Source organism: Rhagoletis zephyria, unplaced genomic scaffold, assembly GCF_001687245.7.
Source record: "Rhagoletis zephyria isolate East Lansing unplaced genomic scaffold, Rhagoletis_zephyria_1.1 Rzeph_scaffold_02689, whole genome shotgun sequence".
Lineage (NCBI taxonomy): Eukaryota > Metazoa > Arthropoda > Insecta > Diptera > Tephritidae > Rhagoletis > Rhagoletis zephyria.
In genome coordinates, this window is record NW_016159773.1 from 22,384 (window position 1) to 39,842 (window position 17,459).

At 35.6% G+C, this 17,459-nt stretch overlaps 1 protein-coding gene across 1 annotated transcript in view; it reads left to right on the top strand.

Annotated features, from left to right (window-relative positions):
* Positions 1 to 1,272: 1,272 nt before the first annotated feature.
* LOC108367444 (protein trachealess-like) overlaps positions 1,273 to 17,459 on the top strand; it is a gene marked incomplete at both ends in the record, with an annotated part of 53,618 nt that continues 37,431 nt past the window's right edge. Inside the window, 2 exons of the mRNA XM_017622056.1 lie at positions 1,273 to 1,305; positions 1,475 to 1,522. Of these exons, the coding sequence (XP_017477545.1) occupies positions 1,273 to 1,305; positions 1,475 to 1,522 (81 nt within the window). The remainder of the gene's footprint in view (positions 1,306 to 1,474; positions 1,523 to 17,459) is intronic.

A 17,459-nucleotide genomic window follows, 5' to 3' on the forward strand; every position in this document is an offset into this window, starting at 1 on the left:
TTAATATTATATTCGGACTAGGTGTACACTTTCATTTGTCGCCTAGTGTATTTACATACACACATACTTCAACAAAAAGCGATGTCAAATAGAGATTTCGGCTACTCGAAACTTTAAAGCGCTTCAAGCAAGTGAGGTAAAGCTCTCATCTGGCCAACTTTCAAAAAATAAAATCGATATATATATATATGTACATTAGACTACATCACTCCCCATACAAAAAAAAATCGGTACTGTTTTTTCTTTGGAATTATAAAATCTATTATATTTTAAGACGTCCACCAAAATATTTCTTTGCTAATAAACTCATTCAAAGGATGAAAGAGAAAGGTAGGATGAACGAATATCATTCAAAGTTGAATTAAGATGTGTTGGTATTTGAAAAAAAAAATATTGCGACACGAATGACTTTTTTTGCACACAAATAAAAATAGTGGGAAAATACCTTTCTACCGAGATCCCATAAGTCTAAATCAGAATAGTTTTGGCCCAGTCATTCAAGATTTTCGTAATTCAATCTTTGAAAAAAGTAAAAAAACAGCATCAAAAATCTCATTATTACGATTCCGTTGAAAAGATTTTTAAATTTTTTTAATGCTGAATTTTTAAGCCTAATTTGTTTTGTCATCTGAGGGGACTTTTTTCAAAAAGTTCTTTAAGAAACTATTTTTATTCATAAAAAAAAACTCAATTTTTGGAGGTATTTTCAAATCGGTTCAGCTCGCTTAAATCTTTATATTTTTCCGAAATATTTTGGTGGACGTCTTAAAATATAATAAACTTTGTAATCCCGGCGGAAAAACCGGAACTTTTTTTGGTGATGCAGTCTAATGTACATATGTACATACATACATATGTCCTCGTTATGCTGAATTTCCAATTGGCATTGAAACGACAAAAAATATGTGAATTAAACTAATTGACTATTTTTAGAAACGAAATGACGAAAGTATTTTTTCATGCCCAACTTTGTCATTAAAATATTTTTCATTTAATTCCTGGTGGAAATCCGGCCGGCCCTGAATATTTTAAATGTAATAGGTCTGTTCGATGAGTGCACTAGAAGTGTCAAACAGTGTAGTGCAGAGCCACAGCTGACATTTAGCGCAAGAGAAGACATGCGTTTAGTGCAAGAAACCATCACATAACTGTTTTTGTTTGTTAAATATCTTTAGTTGTCGAAACTAATCCTTTTTCTCAGTGTACTTACATATGTGTGAGTACATATTGAAAAGCCAAAAATTTTAATCATCCCATTGTTTTTTTTTCCAGATATCGCGAAGATGCGCTATGCTGGGGTGACAGGTAAGATACTAGTATTTATTATTTTCAACTTGAGCTACAATTCTGGGTTTTTGTATGCCTCTCCCCCATCATGAACTCACTATCTTTAAATATTATACAAATATACATACATACATATGTACTTATGTACACATGTATTTACCTAATCACTTTTTTATAATTTTCACAGGAAATCTATGGAGGAAATCGGAGCTGCTCAGTCCTCGGTCAACGCAAGGTAAGCTGAGGAAGATTTTAATTTCAAATCCTATGCATTAGCATCTCGAAAATAGTTTGCATTTGGTTTTGAAGCTTTTTTCGTTAGTATCGAGTCATTATAATAATTCTTCACAATACTTGAATTCATCCCAAATATATTTTGACTGGGAGGTTCTTAGAGATTTCCTCAACTTATCTTGTGGTTTCTTCTTTCGCTTCGGATTCACTCTTAAAAAAACGACTTCAACTTTGACGGTAACTGGTTTCCAAATGATAATCAAAACTTAAGTATTTGTTGAATCCGAACCCGAATCCCACAAAGAAAAGCGCACTGTTACCAATGAGATCAATAATAGATAATAGATCAGTTCAGTGTCGGATCAGAGCAAAGTTCAACATTGATTTCTTGAAGAAAAGTCGAAGAATTTGTAGCTGTATTCGATATATTTTATTTGCTAGTTTTGTCTCCGCAGGGCCTGGGTTCAAGCCCTGGTCAAAGAAACATCGCGAACGGTCGCTCCTAGGCAGGCAATGGCAAACCACCGAGTGTAATTTTGCCATGAAAAAACAGCTTCTCATAAAAATACAATCGCCGTTCGGAGTCGGCGTCAAACTGTAGGTCCGGTCCGTCCCCTTTGTGTGCCAATATCATACCCACTGCACTGCTCGATCCGGTCGCTAAGAATAGTTATGTATGTACTTTCATCTCCCCTTTACCTTTTATTCTACTGCGGGCGTGTTGCATTGGTGTCTGGATTTTTATTGCATTCAGCTGAATTTGTTATCATAACATTATTGGCTCATCGGCTCATCGGCTCATCGTCGAATCGTCGCGGCCGTTGGCTAACTCCTCTTGCTTGCGGGGCTTAGGTGACATCTAAGCGGGATGTCCTTTGTGTGCTGCCGTTCTTGGCACATCGTTTAAGCTTAACAATGCCAATAATGACAACAACAAAGCATCAACGTTGTCAACAGCATTAAAAGCAACAACAATGTATGTAGTTGTTGTAACACTGCGAATCATAGTAGAAAAAGTACAAATATCAGACTAATTGGATTTATCTGGTGACTGCTTATTTAAAAGTGAGCAGATCAGTGGATGCGTCAATAGCGACGTCTGATTTCTGCGCTGTCAACTACTTTAGCTAGTATCTATAGACGTACATACATACATACATACACATACACACATGTCGCAGGGAACGCATCTCCTCGGCGCACACACACCCGGCCACGCACAAATAGGGAAACAAACGATGCATCGATGTGTTTTTGAAACATCGATAATATCGGTTCAATTTTCGATGTTTGCCATCGATGTTTACAATTTACTAACATCGCGAAATTGACGATACATCGATGGAAGTTTTACCGATGTTTTAAACACCGATTTTAAGGAGACTCTCCGACTTTCTTTCGTTATGTTTGACTGACCTTAAATTTATTATTCATTCAGAATTTTTTTTGTTATTTATTGCCTTATAACAATTATATCCAACAATTTTATTGAGCTTGAGGCCGTTTCTTATGAAAAATGTTATTGAAAATCAAAAGGTAGAAGTTGTAGCCGCTATTTCGGAGATCACCACATCTCCTCAATGACCGCGGTTGAAGAAGTCTGATTAGTAGATGTGGTGATCTCCGAAATAGCGGCTACAACTTCTACCTTTTGATTTTCAATAACATTTTTCATAAGAAACGGCCTCAAGCTCAATAAAATTGTTGGATTTATTCTGAATGCTAATAACCTAGCCGTTAAAACAGAACCAAACACCTCTTAGAATTTCAACAAGATCAGGCCTAGGATCTATAGGCCCGAACGAACTTATGCATTGGTATGCATTTTGATTCTAATAATAGAAAGCGTATAGAAAGGATAATAAAATACAGGAAAATACATCATAGTTATTAAAGTATTCAATATTGTTTTAAATTTAACTAGAAATTAACGAATTGCAAAATATTTAGAAAACTCGTTTTTTTCCGAAACATTAACAGCCAGTTTCGCGAAAGCAATTAAAAAAAAAAAACATTTATTTTATTCGAATTTCATATGAAAACTAACAGAAGCAATCATTTTTTTCACTTAAATTGCTGGTGAATTTTTATTTGAGCTTTACTGAAATTCAATTGTAGTTTTATGACACAGCCCAATAAACAGTTAGGTTTGAGCTCAACTTGAGGTTAAGTTGAGAACTAAGGTATTTCTCAAATCTCCAACGTGGTTTCTCAACAGTACCTCAAGTGGAGGATCATAGCGTTCTCAACAAAAAGGGCATTTTTCTTTGTATGAAAAAAGGACTGTTTCTCAAGTTGAGAAAATGCTAGTTCTCAACTTGAACTCCAATTGAATTCACATTTGGTCTCAAACATATCATTGAAATACTGAAATTGAAATAGTAAAATACCTTATACCTTTCTGATTGACATACATAGATGCATTTAAATATTAATTTTTCATTTTATTACTCCTTTTGTATTATGTAGTTAATCAGTATCGTATTACAATAATTCACTTCATAGTTCACAGTCCGACAGTAATTTTGCCACTTGATTCACTTCGCGTTTTATTTGCTTTCAAGATTATTTGAAGATACTTTGAAGATTATTTACTTTTTGTTGGTAATTTTCCTCTTTATATAGCTTAAGTTTTTCTCTTGATAATTGAAAATTCGTTTCTCTATCACTTTTTACGTATCTGCGCGTCGGCTAGAGATGAGTTGGAGAATGAGGTTGGAGAAATATTTTTTTAGTTTTTATTGTGATGGTTCGAAAACTTGTAGTTCATGGTGAAAGTTGCATGTTACGCATGACTGCATTTTTGTTCAGGCTGTTTCCACGGTAGCAATTAGGGATGAAACGATACCATTCAGGTATCGATACTTTTACTTGGACGTAGTATCGAAAGAAAGTATCGATACCGGGAAAATATCGGATCTAAAGTATCGATACTTTGGGCTATGGAGGTATTCTGTATGAACTAAATAAATTCAATTTTGTTTTTTTTTATGCCATAAGTTAAATATTATCTGGGAATTCTAAACTTCAAAACTACATGTTTATTGATGAATGGTATTTAATACAGACAATTCATTGAAAAAGATTACAAGAAAGTTAATCTTGTTTAAGAAAAAAATTCGCTTATAGATGCTTTTCAGAACATTTTAGAGCAGTGGAAATGTACTATTATGTATGTATGTATGTATGTACATTATGGTAGTCCAAAAATAGTAAAGTCGGAATTTTTAAGCTCTCATCCCCTAAGATTCTTTTATACCGAAAAAAGTATACCCCTATTTTTTATTTTGAAATCAAAAAATATTTTGAGGTCGTTCAAAGTTTTCCATTTATGTATTTTATATTGGGGAAGAAGAACTTTTCGTTGAAATAGTATAGGATTATTGAAAATCAATAATTTTCGAACGGAAAACTTAGGTTCTCTTCAGGAGACTTTCAATAGTAATAGATACGCAATATTGGTCCAACCAACTCAAACAGCAGTCGACTCCGTCGGAATGCCCGTCGAGAGGGAGGGGGAAAAGGGGTGAATTCTATAAATTAGAGAAAATGACCACATGCTTTTAAATTAATTTAATTTATGTATAGGGGCCCGAATTTTCTCTCGGCCGCCCTACCTGTAACTTATAGTTACTAAGACAAAATGGTTAAATAAACAATTGGGTATTATTATTGGGAATCTCGTGCAGAGAGACAGAGTTTTGCGATCAAAAGATATTGATTTTTAAGAATACTATACCATTTCTACGAAAAGTTGTTTTTTCCATATAAAAAAACAAGGAAGACTTTGAGCGCTTTGAGGGGTACATTTTTTCCGGTATAGAAGAATCCTAGGAGATGAGAGCATAAAAATTCCGACTTTACTTTTTCCACAAGCGTTTTTGGACCACCCGAATGTGCATACAAAAATTATGAGCCAAAAGTTTAAATACGATAATTTCAAAGATGTCTGTCTCCTTTCTACTTCACCTGGTAGAATTTCCAATACAATTGGAAGTGTGAAGAGTGTAGAAACAAAATTATACGTATGAAATTTTACTAAAAGAAATTTTTAAAAGCGTTTAAAATATGAAAGATTTTCTAGTTCTCTTTATACCCTACTCCTTTTAATCCTTTGTTTATTTTTTTCAATATCAGAGGTAGATTCCCACTAGCATTAGTATTTTCCGCTAGTCTTTTCAGCGCGAAGTATAGGGCCCTATTCCCAACTATGTATATGACGCCTATAGGGCCACGCTGCGATCGGGCGCAACGCGAGGCATATGGGACAATTATAGGGTGCTGAGGAGGGAAGCGAGACGTATTTGCTGCAATAAGAAAAGAGAGGCTGAAATAAGTGAGTGCGAAGAGATTGAAATGCTGGCCGACAGGAAAAACGCCCGAAAATTTTACCAGAGAATTAGGCGACTTACATAAAAAAATCCGTAGGAAATTTTATTTCAAAATTTTAATGTAGTTGATTGATTAATCCTTATTAAAACATATGTGTGAAGTGAATGTAAACTGAATGTGTAATGTAAGCTGAATGAATGAAATTTGTGGTGATTCAATGATGTAGTGAAACGCTCGTGGAACTCACAGCGGATAAGGACACGATTAAAATTATGTTTCGAAAAAATCTTTAAACATTCAGCAACTTTTGAATAAGCAAAATGAAAATGGGCCAATTTGAGATTAAATTTCCGCCAAAATTACAGTCGAGAGAATCGGCAAAGCAACTCTGAAAAAGTCAGTGCGTTAAGAAGCTTTAGCCTGAAGAGGCGCAATTGCGCCAACACACTCTTCTGATTGCGGCAGTGGCGCTGGAGTTAAGATGACGCCAGATAAAACTACTATTTTCTGATATGACTACTATTTTCTTACTACAAAAATATGTATGTAGAGCAGGCGCATAAAAAATTAATAAATGTGAAGTAAATACATATTAGATACCCTTATTGCACTTAATTAACCTTTGGTTGTTCTATGTTATACCAAAATCGAGAATACCACGAGTACACGGAAACCACATATTTCACAATGTCAATTACACGAATGCAGATTTAAGGTGCGTAAAAAAACACTTTCAAACTTGCTTTCCCAAAATTTTAATTTTTACACATTCTTGTTTCTGGCATGCGGGGGACGATATTTACTTGCCGATTTGTTTTACAAAAATTATTTAAAAAGCCGACGTCTCGGTTGCTCAGCATACCGGTTAATCGTTTCTGCAATTATTTCACATTGATTCTCTAAAACAAAAATTCGATGTATCTATGCTTAAGCTGCATAAACCTAAAAGTGAATTTTATAAGGAATTAAACTGAAAATTTGTTAAAACTAGCAGTAACCCTCGAAATTCGGGTGTATGCAATAAAGAAACACTTAGGTAATAATATTAAGAATTTAAATTTAAGTATATAATAAATGGTGATATTCATGAATATATTTCAGTATTTAGCTCAATATGTATGTATGTATGTATGCGGTGAGAAAACAGTCATCTTTAAGGTATATGTACATAGTCCAACCTTTCACAATATCTGTCCAAGGGCGCCGTTTATGCTGAAAGGCATTTAGTACAAAAATTCAAACACTGATTCTAAAATTTTTAAAATATACATACATATATACCGATGGCTGAGTGGAAGATCGACCTATCTCGGCAGCCAGTTCGAAAACATTCTATCTCAAAAAACTTTTCAAGAACGCCCTGTTTCAGAATTCGTTTCAAAAACGCCCTATCTCAGCTGCCGATTCAAAAACGCCCTATATCAGCATATTTTCAATACATTTTGAAGTGAGATAGGGCGTTTTTGAACTGAATTTTGAGATAGGGTGTTTTTCAACAAAATTCTGAAATAGGGCGTTCTTGAAAAGTTTTTTGAGATACAGCGTTTTCGAACTGGCAGCCGAGATAGGTCGATCTTCCACTCAGCCATCGATACGGTCTCATTTTGGATCGTTCATTTTAAAAATCACATCAAACAATTTGTAAATTTTTGGGGTTTGCCGTCATTCAGGGTCCATTTTAATGATCAGTGACATCCTGGGTGTTTGAAAAAGAAAGTGATCTCAACTTTTTACTTTTCTGACAAACATGGTCAACTGCAACTGCAGCTTGCACCTTAATTTGATATATGTATATGTATGTGTGTAGCTCTTGGTCGTAGGACTGAGCAATTATATATATGTAGGTATGCTCGGAAGAAGTTAAGAAAATGTTTAAATTCATATTTTGTCATCTACTGCACCGATTTGAAATCTGATAATTATATCTTTCATAAGCATGGAATGGTATTATAAGTTTGGTCCGATATTTGTAAGTACCAGAAAATGTATACTTATATGATAAGAAAATCGAGCTGAGCCAATTTAGCCATGCCCGTCTGTCTGTCTGTCGGTCCGCCTGTCCGTCTGTTTGTTTGCAATCTAGTCTCGCAGTTTTCGATATATCCGGCTGAAATTTCGTAAATGAGTTAGTTTTAAAAAGTATTAATCATTTGTCGGAACCGAAAAAATCGAACCACGTTAACATATAGATAGCTCCCATACAATTGATTGTTCAGATATGAGATTTTTCGTTATAACTCCTCCATTTATGCAGCTACGAACATGAAATTTCGCACTAATTTCAGGCATTACCAACAGAATACTTACAGTAAAAATATAATAAGATCGGATCACTATAACCTATATACTCTATACTACTCATTGCTCAGGTATGGGGTTTTACTTTAAAACTCCCTTATTTCGACAGCTAAAACCGAGAAATTTCGTGAGCTATTTTCTAAATAATCACACAAACTATACAGAGAAAATCTTCAAAATCGGTGCTATATAAGTTATGTCTCCTATACCACTGATAGTTCAGATACAAGTTTTTGCGATATAACTCCTTTATGTAAACAACTAAAACCAATAAATTGTGTTACTGGTTTACATACCACTCACACACAGCATTGAAAATCACTTAGATTGGTGCTATATAATAGATATGTATCTCGCACATCTCTGATTGTTTAGATATGATTTTTTTTATATATGTAACTCCTGTAAGTATATATGCTGTGAATAAAAACATTACCCTCCATGCAAAAGAGACTCACCGATTTATTGCTGTGGTGACAAATCGGCAACATCATTTCTTCCATGTCAACTTTGGAATAAATAAATTATCAAAAATTCCCAAACTTATAAATTTTGCGTCGACAGTATTATCTAAAATTGTCTAATTTATAACAAGAGCAGGATTGAAAAAATAAGAAAAGAAAGAATTAATTCCGTTTCTAAGTTCCAATTTTGTATACGAATCAATTTGATTGCCATTTTTATGATTTGCATGGAGCTGTGCATCCTTCACTCAATTTTATGTCCCTCAAACAATACGTGCAATTCAAGACCTTTAATTTAAGCCAAGGAGAAGTCTCTAGAAGAATAAAAATCATTAAATTTTCTGTTGCAATTAATTTTTGCCTAGGAAAAAAACACCAATCAGCTGTTTATAAACATAATTTATCAGACTAGCAAAAGTAAGCTGAACAGGACGTTCACAGTTGAAAAACTATCGAATAACAACGAGCAGTTTAACAAAACTACCGAAATGGATGTGAAGACCACTACAGTTTCAATTTATTGCATAAATTTTTTTAATTGGAAATTGACTATGAAATGCATAGAAAGAAAGTTATAATGAAACTTTGGAATTTCAGCCGGTACCTGTGTACGCCCAAGGCCCCAGGCATTCTTCGCCGTGACCCGTCCATGGCATTAATTGGATGGCGGTGATGTCAGCCTTTATGTTCACGAGGGCATTAAACAGTCGGCAGAGGCACTTTTCCCCTTAAGGGTCCGGACATTCCAGTTGCATGCCCTCAAATCATAGCCCCTTAAACGTTTGCTGTGGTCGTCATCAAAAGCAGACCACGATGACGAACACACAATGGATATTAATGTTGACTCAGTATTTAAAGACTTTTTGTCTATTCGTCGGTGAATTGCAGTGACTTTACTTTGAATTGTGCTGAATTACATATATCCATATTTAAATACAATATTCTGAATACTCTAAACAAAACAGTGATATTCTTGGTTGTTACGATTGACTTTACATAAACCGGCCCCCCCTAAAATAAATCCTGTAGCCGGCCCTGTCTAATGCCGAATTTCCACTAGGCATTGAAATTACTAAAAATGTATGCCATTTGAAAAAATTCCATGTGGAAACGAACTTAATAACTATTTTTTTTAATGTAATGACACGATTTTTTTAATGCCCGACTTTTTCATTTGTCATTTTTGCCATTTAATGCCTAGTGAAAATCCAGCATAAGACATATAATTTAAAAATCAAAAATAACTATTACATATTTGCAAATTAGTTAGATAAAAATCAAAAATAATTGTTATTTTGGATTTATAAAATAAAAATCGAAAATAACTGATATTTAACGTATAATTAAATAAAAGTCAAAAATAATTGTTAAAGAGCGATTTTTATAATAAAAGTTGAACTGTTACGATCCCTGGTTTATAATGTTTCTTTACAGGCATTTTTTCAATGTACCTATGGAGCATTGTCCAACAATATTCCTAGACCGCTTCGTGCAGATAGGCGCAACTTTCCCTGTGACACTTACTTCCAGTGAACGCTCCTTCATAATCATAAATCATAATTACGAAGTAAAACTGGGGAAAAAAGATTGAGAGCCTAATTCAGAGTGCATATGTAACCACTGAAAAGAGTTTAAGAATTCATTTTGATATCCACAACGATCAGTTATATGTACATATATCTAATAATAATAACCCTGCTAGCATTTATTATCGCGGAAGTGGCGAAAAAGTAACTTCAAGAAGGTAAATTTCATCGCGGAAGTTATCGCTTTCTCATCTTTTTACTATCCTCCTTCGGGAAAAACTGTTCCCCGTAAGCGTTACGTCCACACTGACACACATGCGACACTACAGGAAGTGACTTCTTAGTGTCGTCGGGAAGAGACAAAAGCGGTACACCCAAACATACTCGCATACGACGCTTCCGAAAGTAACTTCTTAGTGTCGTGTGGGAGACAGATTTAATTAATGTAAAAAACTGCAAGTATATTTGCTTAATTTTTTTAACTTTTATTAACATTAAAAACAACAAAAACAGTTTGTTTAAATTATTCAGTTAAGTATAATTTGGTAACATTATTTCGTTAAGTATAGGAGTTAAGGAACTAATTGGAGAGGCGTAAATTGCCGCGGGTATTTTCATTTGAATGTTTCCATTTGAGCACTCTATCCCTGGCGTGTAAGAAATGTTGTTGCACAATTTTATTTATTTGAAAATCTGTCGAATTTTGGAACTTGGAGTGGCAAACATCTGAGAAAAATAAGAAAATGAATCTTAGTTAATATAAGCATTGCTAATTACATACATATATTATTTTAAACCTTTTATGATGGAAAAAACTGCAAAGTTTTGTATGCTTGGCTTCTGCGATGTCCCACGCCAAGTTAAATTAATCGCCAACTTATAAGACACAATTTGCTTTAACGCTAAACGGACTTATAATCGCCAACGTGCTGTAACGCTTTCAATATGTATGTGACTATTTATTTATTTATATAACATCAAATTTCTGAGTTGACGAATTTAAGAGCATTGTCTGCTAAATGTATGTAACTATTGTAATTAAAAAATTTTTGTGCTGAATTTTTTTTTGATTTTTATTTCGCCGTTAACTAGACAAACCAGAAATTGTCTTCTTTTTGCACGATAAGAAGTTAAGAACGCGATAGTAGTGTATTTTGTTTTTGTAAAATATGGACCATCTTTCAACTAACGTTTAGAAGTGCCTCAGACGTTACTTCTTTGGTATAGACGAGAAAACGATCTTCTAAGTGCTGGCAGGGAATAGATTGGCGCTTACACATACATATGTATGTTAGTGTTTGACCGAGCTTCTCCTCCGATTTGTGGCGTGCGCCTTGATGTTGCCACACAGAGAGGAGGGACCTACAGTTTAACGCCGACTCCGAACGGCGATTGTATTTTTATGAGAAGCTGTTTTTCATGGCACAAATACACTCGGAGGTTTGCCNTACACTCGGAGGTTTGCCATTGCCTGCCAAGGGACGACCGCTGTTAAGAAAAAAACATTTTTTCTATATTTTTTTTCGATGTTGCTTTGACCGGGGCTTGAACCCAGGCGCAGCGGAGGGGAAACGCGCACTGCTTACCACTACACCACAGCGGCCGACGATCACTTTCAAAGTTTCAACCAGCATGCCCCCATAGTTAAACTCTCGTGAAACTAATTTTTGTTTTTTGTGGAACGAATTTCAAATTTGAAATGAAAACTATTGGTTTTTAGAATTTGTATATTTTTAAATCGATATGAATTTCCATAGTTAACTATGTGACTCTGAATATAAATTCAAAGTCAAGGCGAATTAATATAAGGTGATAGCAGGAGTACAAAAACAAAAATTTACATGTATTTTGTTTTTGCTTTGGCGGCATAAACTGTCAAAATCTGTAAGCGTGTGTGTAGAAATTCAAACAAAATTTTTCAACACAAAATCAGCTGAGCTAGTAACACCACCTTATATAAATTCGCTTTGTTCAAAGTTAAGCTCTTGTAGAAGTTAGTTAGGGAAATCGTTCAACAAATTTTTGTTTTTTAACGATTTTATAGGTAAAATACATATATAAATTGCCCCACCCTAATGTACATGCATACACAAGTACAACAATATACAATTGCATACAAAAACTGAGCATAAAAAATTGCATTGGACATGGAATGGCAGTGGCTCAACACATACATATATTTACGAGTACATATGTATGTATGTATGTACATAAGTATCTATGTACGCATACACATATCCAAAAATGTATATATTTATATACATGAGTTGGGGTGCCAAGCGAGATAGCAACAGTCAATGGGGCCGATTTTAGGGCATTTTTATGCAAAAGTATGCGGATACTTCAACTACAACAACTACACATATATAGTTTCCCAAATGCGAAAAGAAACCGACTAATTGCCGTGCGTGACAATCTATACCACTCGGAGCAGCTTGAAACTAACCCGAGGGTTACTACAAAGCGACAAATGTTTGCGCTCACGTACATATCCACAACAACAAATGTGACTGCTGCTGGAGCGAGATGGCTATGCTCATAAACATTTCTTAACTACACACCTATACATATATATATGTATATACACACATGCTTATTTAACTCTATATATGTATGTATATGCATGGACGTATGTAGTACTTTACTTATACATAAATGTGAATTCGACGCATAACCATACACAGTATGTACTACGCCGCCGAGCCACGCCGCCGTTTTTTGTCATTTCTCACACGCCGCCGCCGAGTTGCGTAAATATCGGCGCGGCGGTGGCGTTCGGCGCCTAAGGAATTTTGTACAAAACTTTCATGATGTATGAAATATGTACATCGTTTGAAGGAACTAAATACTACTCGTATAAAAACACTATTTTACGAAAAGACGATTACATTTTTAAAGGAGTTATTTCGCATAATTTGGGCCACTGAACATTCCCAAAAAAGCGTAACTCAGAAAAAACATAGGTAACACGTTTTATTTTTCTATTTGTCACATTTTGGCACTTTTTCATCCTCATTATGGCACTTCATAGCTAAGTAGGTATAGTTGGAAGCCCTGCTCCCAAGTGGTGGTCAAATCCCAGGAAGCGTTTGCTCCCGCGCATCGCAATGTCTTTTACACAGGGTTAAAGTCGCCCTTTTTCGTAAAAATTACTATTATTTTTCATTACATTTCAGTTCTCCTTAGAAAAATTTGGCGCTTAATAATTAGTGGATATTTTAGCTACCTATAAGTGGCCAGAAAGGCCCGTACCTTGTTTTCAATATACATATAACCCGCAGAGAATCGTAACAACTCCGTAATTTAACATAACGGATGATAAGATTATTGCAAAAAAATTTTGATTGCGATTCTTTTTCAAGTTGACCACGCCGCCGCCGCAAAGCCTGTCGGCGTAAACCTCTAGTATGTAGTAGATATATATTGCGGCACAAGAGAACAGCAGGGATTCCACGAGCATGGCAAGTTGATCCAGGAGTCGTGCAAAGTGCATAGACATTATGTATAGTATATATGTATGTATATTGTATTTCTACGCGCTCCTGTGAACTGAAATATGCTTTCATACGAGTAGATAGATACATATACATTTGAAGTCAGAGGTTTAACGGCTCCGCGCAACGACTACTCCAAATATTTGGGCAAATTTATGTACATAGCTGTGTATGTACAAATGTATATATGTATGTTTGTATATGCACTTGCATATTTCCGTAATAGCGTTGCTAATTTCGTATGCGCTCGATGTCGATCCAACCAACGGCAGTCACGTCCCGCCCATTTACGCGTTCAAAACGGGGCAACAACAACGAACGAACAAAAACAAATATCGTGCGGCATTAAAAACGAGCGGCCAACTACGAAAGAAAAGGAAAGCAAACACAACATGGCGTTCAGCGGCGTTGATAGGAAGAGACCAGCATGAGAGCCCAGTTCCATAGCAGCAATGGCTGGAGGCATGAGAGAGGAAACAATAGCATGAACGTGGAACTTCTTCAAATGGGAATGACGAGCAGCGCGTGCAGCTGCTTAAAATGCTACTGGTACAACGAGTACATGACCGAACGGCTAGTCAGGTGCACGGCAGGCATCGCCCACACATAGATATTCAGATTGCGGCACAGGCAGAGCGTTGAATTTGCATGCTTTCTGCTTTCTTGCAACCTGCATACATACAAACAAACAATGCTGATTGGCATGAACATACATACATACATATGTATGTACAGATATCTATGTGTATCTATTTACATACATATGTATGTGTTAGCGGCTCGAATCCTTTCTCACGTTCAGCTATTTGATACTTCCTCGCACGAAAGCTTTCACGAATATGTACATACATAGATATGTTTGTATGTAGATGTATTTACTAGATAATCAAAGCACTCAAGCTTCCTTCTCTTTTTCACGAACTGCTGGCGACCCCATGTGGCAAGAGAAAAACACAACTGCTAACTAACGGTGATAAAAGAGCCTTACAGAAGCTGCGTACACAAAATGTAAAGCACAGTACAGTTAGTTGTTTGTGTTTGTGTTGGTGTTGGTGTTGGCGTTGGCGTTTCTGTCGCTTTCTTCTCATTTCTGCCCATGGCATTGTGGCCCTTTTATTCAATGTAAAACTCGCACGTATTTTGTATGTATTTGTGTGAAAGCGCCAACACTTTGTTTGCAACGTACACGATACACACACTCATTTATGTAGATATGTATGTAAACATAAACATATTTTTGGGCAGAAGTCATGGGCGCAAGCAGGCGCGCACCCAAAAAAATTTTGTATGGGGGTTTTGAATTCGATTCGAAATTCGAAAAATTTACATGTAGTTACAGAGCACTCGCAATAATATAAACTCTGCCTTACGTGCACATCCCTTAACATGAACAAATTTTTTTTTTAACATTAACTATCTAAGTACTCTGTAACGTGAACAAATTTAGAAGGCCAGCAATTTTGGTTGCGAGATAGACAAGTAAAACGCGAAGGAAAATATGTAAACAATGCGGAAAAATGTGTTAACACCAATATTAAATAGGTAATCCAATTTTGCAGAAATCAATAAATATACAAAGTTTAGTTGAATAGGAACTCGTAGCAATGATTTTGGGCATGCAGACCTTTAGGTAAATACCTACGATTTTCAGCACATGCCGGATGTTGGAAAAATTCTTGAAGTTATATGTATGTACACCAAAAACAAATCTTCTCTTAATTGAAGAAAAACAGCAATCAAAGTGAAGAAAAATGGGAACGAAACACCAATAGTTAAATTGCAAATGTCTAGTTATTTGTCCACTGTTTTTGGGTTAGTGGGCGGAGGGGGAGGGGGAGTGGTTCTTGATATCCAACCCACTAGACAGAGCGCATTTCACACTTTGCAAAAGTCACATCCACGCCTGGAAACCTTCTAAAGGCCCTCGGGGAATCATTGGAAAATAATCTAAAACTAGCATTTTGACACCGGATATGTAAACTCGATAGGTAAACAGTATTTTTGTGCAGAACACCTTTATATTTTCAAAGATATTCAGCATTTCTTGTGCATATAGGTAACTCCGGCTACGCCATTCATAGTATATTTGCGTAGAACTCATTCCGAAATTCACAAAAAGGTGCATTGTTCAGACCGAATTTATTAATAAATTAGTGACCAAAAGTTACAAAATTAGGTTTTACAATAAACTGTAGACCCTTGACTACAAGTGTGTGTAAAATTTTTTGGATTGGATCGGCCATTCGGCAGATAACTAAACCGTACCCAGTTAAAACGTAATTGGGTTTTACTCAATCAACAATTGCACCAAAATGACGTCACACACACAGCTGATTCTGTCAAATTCACAAAGAGCGGATTAGCGATATCGCGATGGGCGCAATCTCTGTTTCTCTCAATCGTGGGTACTTAATGCAAAGCAATAAAGGTATCTAGTTGTTATTTTAATTAGATCACGTATAGCGAGTACGCGTGCGATATGATTTTCGAAAGTGACACAACTCAAAATTTAGCATTTTTGAAATTATGCACTAAAAATGTACACAGAGCTTTTATTTATCTTTAAGCAAAAGCTGGAGCAAATTTTTGTTATAATTTGTTGAAAAAACTAATAGTAAATTTTCCCTTGCCAATATGATTAGCATGTAGTACGAAATAGTTTTTCGCATTTTCTGACAAACGTGTTATTTTGAGTTGTGTGACCTTTGAAGTTGCTGTGTCATATGTGGACATATTTTTTAAATGTCTATAACATCGTTCACTTTTGATATATAATGGAAAGAAGCTGGTAAAGAGGACCTCCTTGTGTAATTTTAAATTTAAAAAATATGTAGATATGTGCGAAACAAACAAGAGGGTGTAATAAAATTTTGCTTTTTCGAAAGCTCTACTAAAGTAAGCTCAACATTTTTTCTTTGTTTGTTTGAACTTATTTTTGTACAAAATCGAAATGGAAAGTTAATAATCAATCTTTTGTACCTAAGTACATACCTACCTATGTATATGCGTGTAAAAACACACGCCTATTAACTACATGACAAGGATTAACACCACTATAAATGTTACCGATAGGTGGCGCTTGAGTCGATATATGTACTACATATTTGGTAAACCACTATTTATGGTCCGATATCGTTCATATTTAGAAAGCTTGCTTAAAAAATATTTGTTTTACTATTAACTAATTAAGGTCAATACAATACGCTATTTAGTTCGACGTATAAATAACATTTTTTATTTAAGTGTAACTAGAGTTATAACCACATCGGCATCAGGGGACTAAAACCTCCATTTTAACCCTCCCCCATTTTAACCCTCGTATTGTGGGATTGTTACGCTCTGCCATCCGTGTGCGCCGCTTTCAATGAAGACTCTGCTGCTCTCTCTCCGTTCCGAAATGTGCGCTCTGTGCTCTGCTTCGCTCCATATCTTTGCCACTGTGCCTTCCCCCATCGCTTGACACTTCTACACAGCCACGAACATATGTATGTATGTATGTATGTAGAATATAGTTTGCCTAACCTCCTAAGGCATGGCCAGATTTTCGTGCCTTTTGGTTTTATTTTGAACGTGAATGCGTCGTCGAATTATTCTGCACGTACTCGTCGCCAACTTCGGACGCACTGTGTGTATAGAGTCGCCAAGTCGAACGTAGTGCGTAGATACGTTTCATTCTCGTGCACTTCCTTTTGTCGTTTTCGGTATTGAACCAGCGACCAGCAGCAGCGCGCATACTAACTAATCTGTGCCACTCCGCAACACTTTCTTTCGCAACGGTATCAGGGCTACGACCATAAGCAAAAAGACAGATTTTCCAACACACA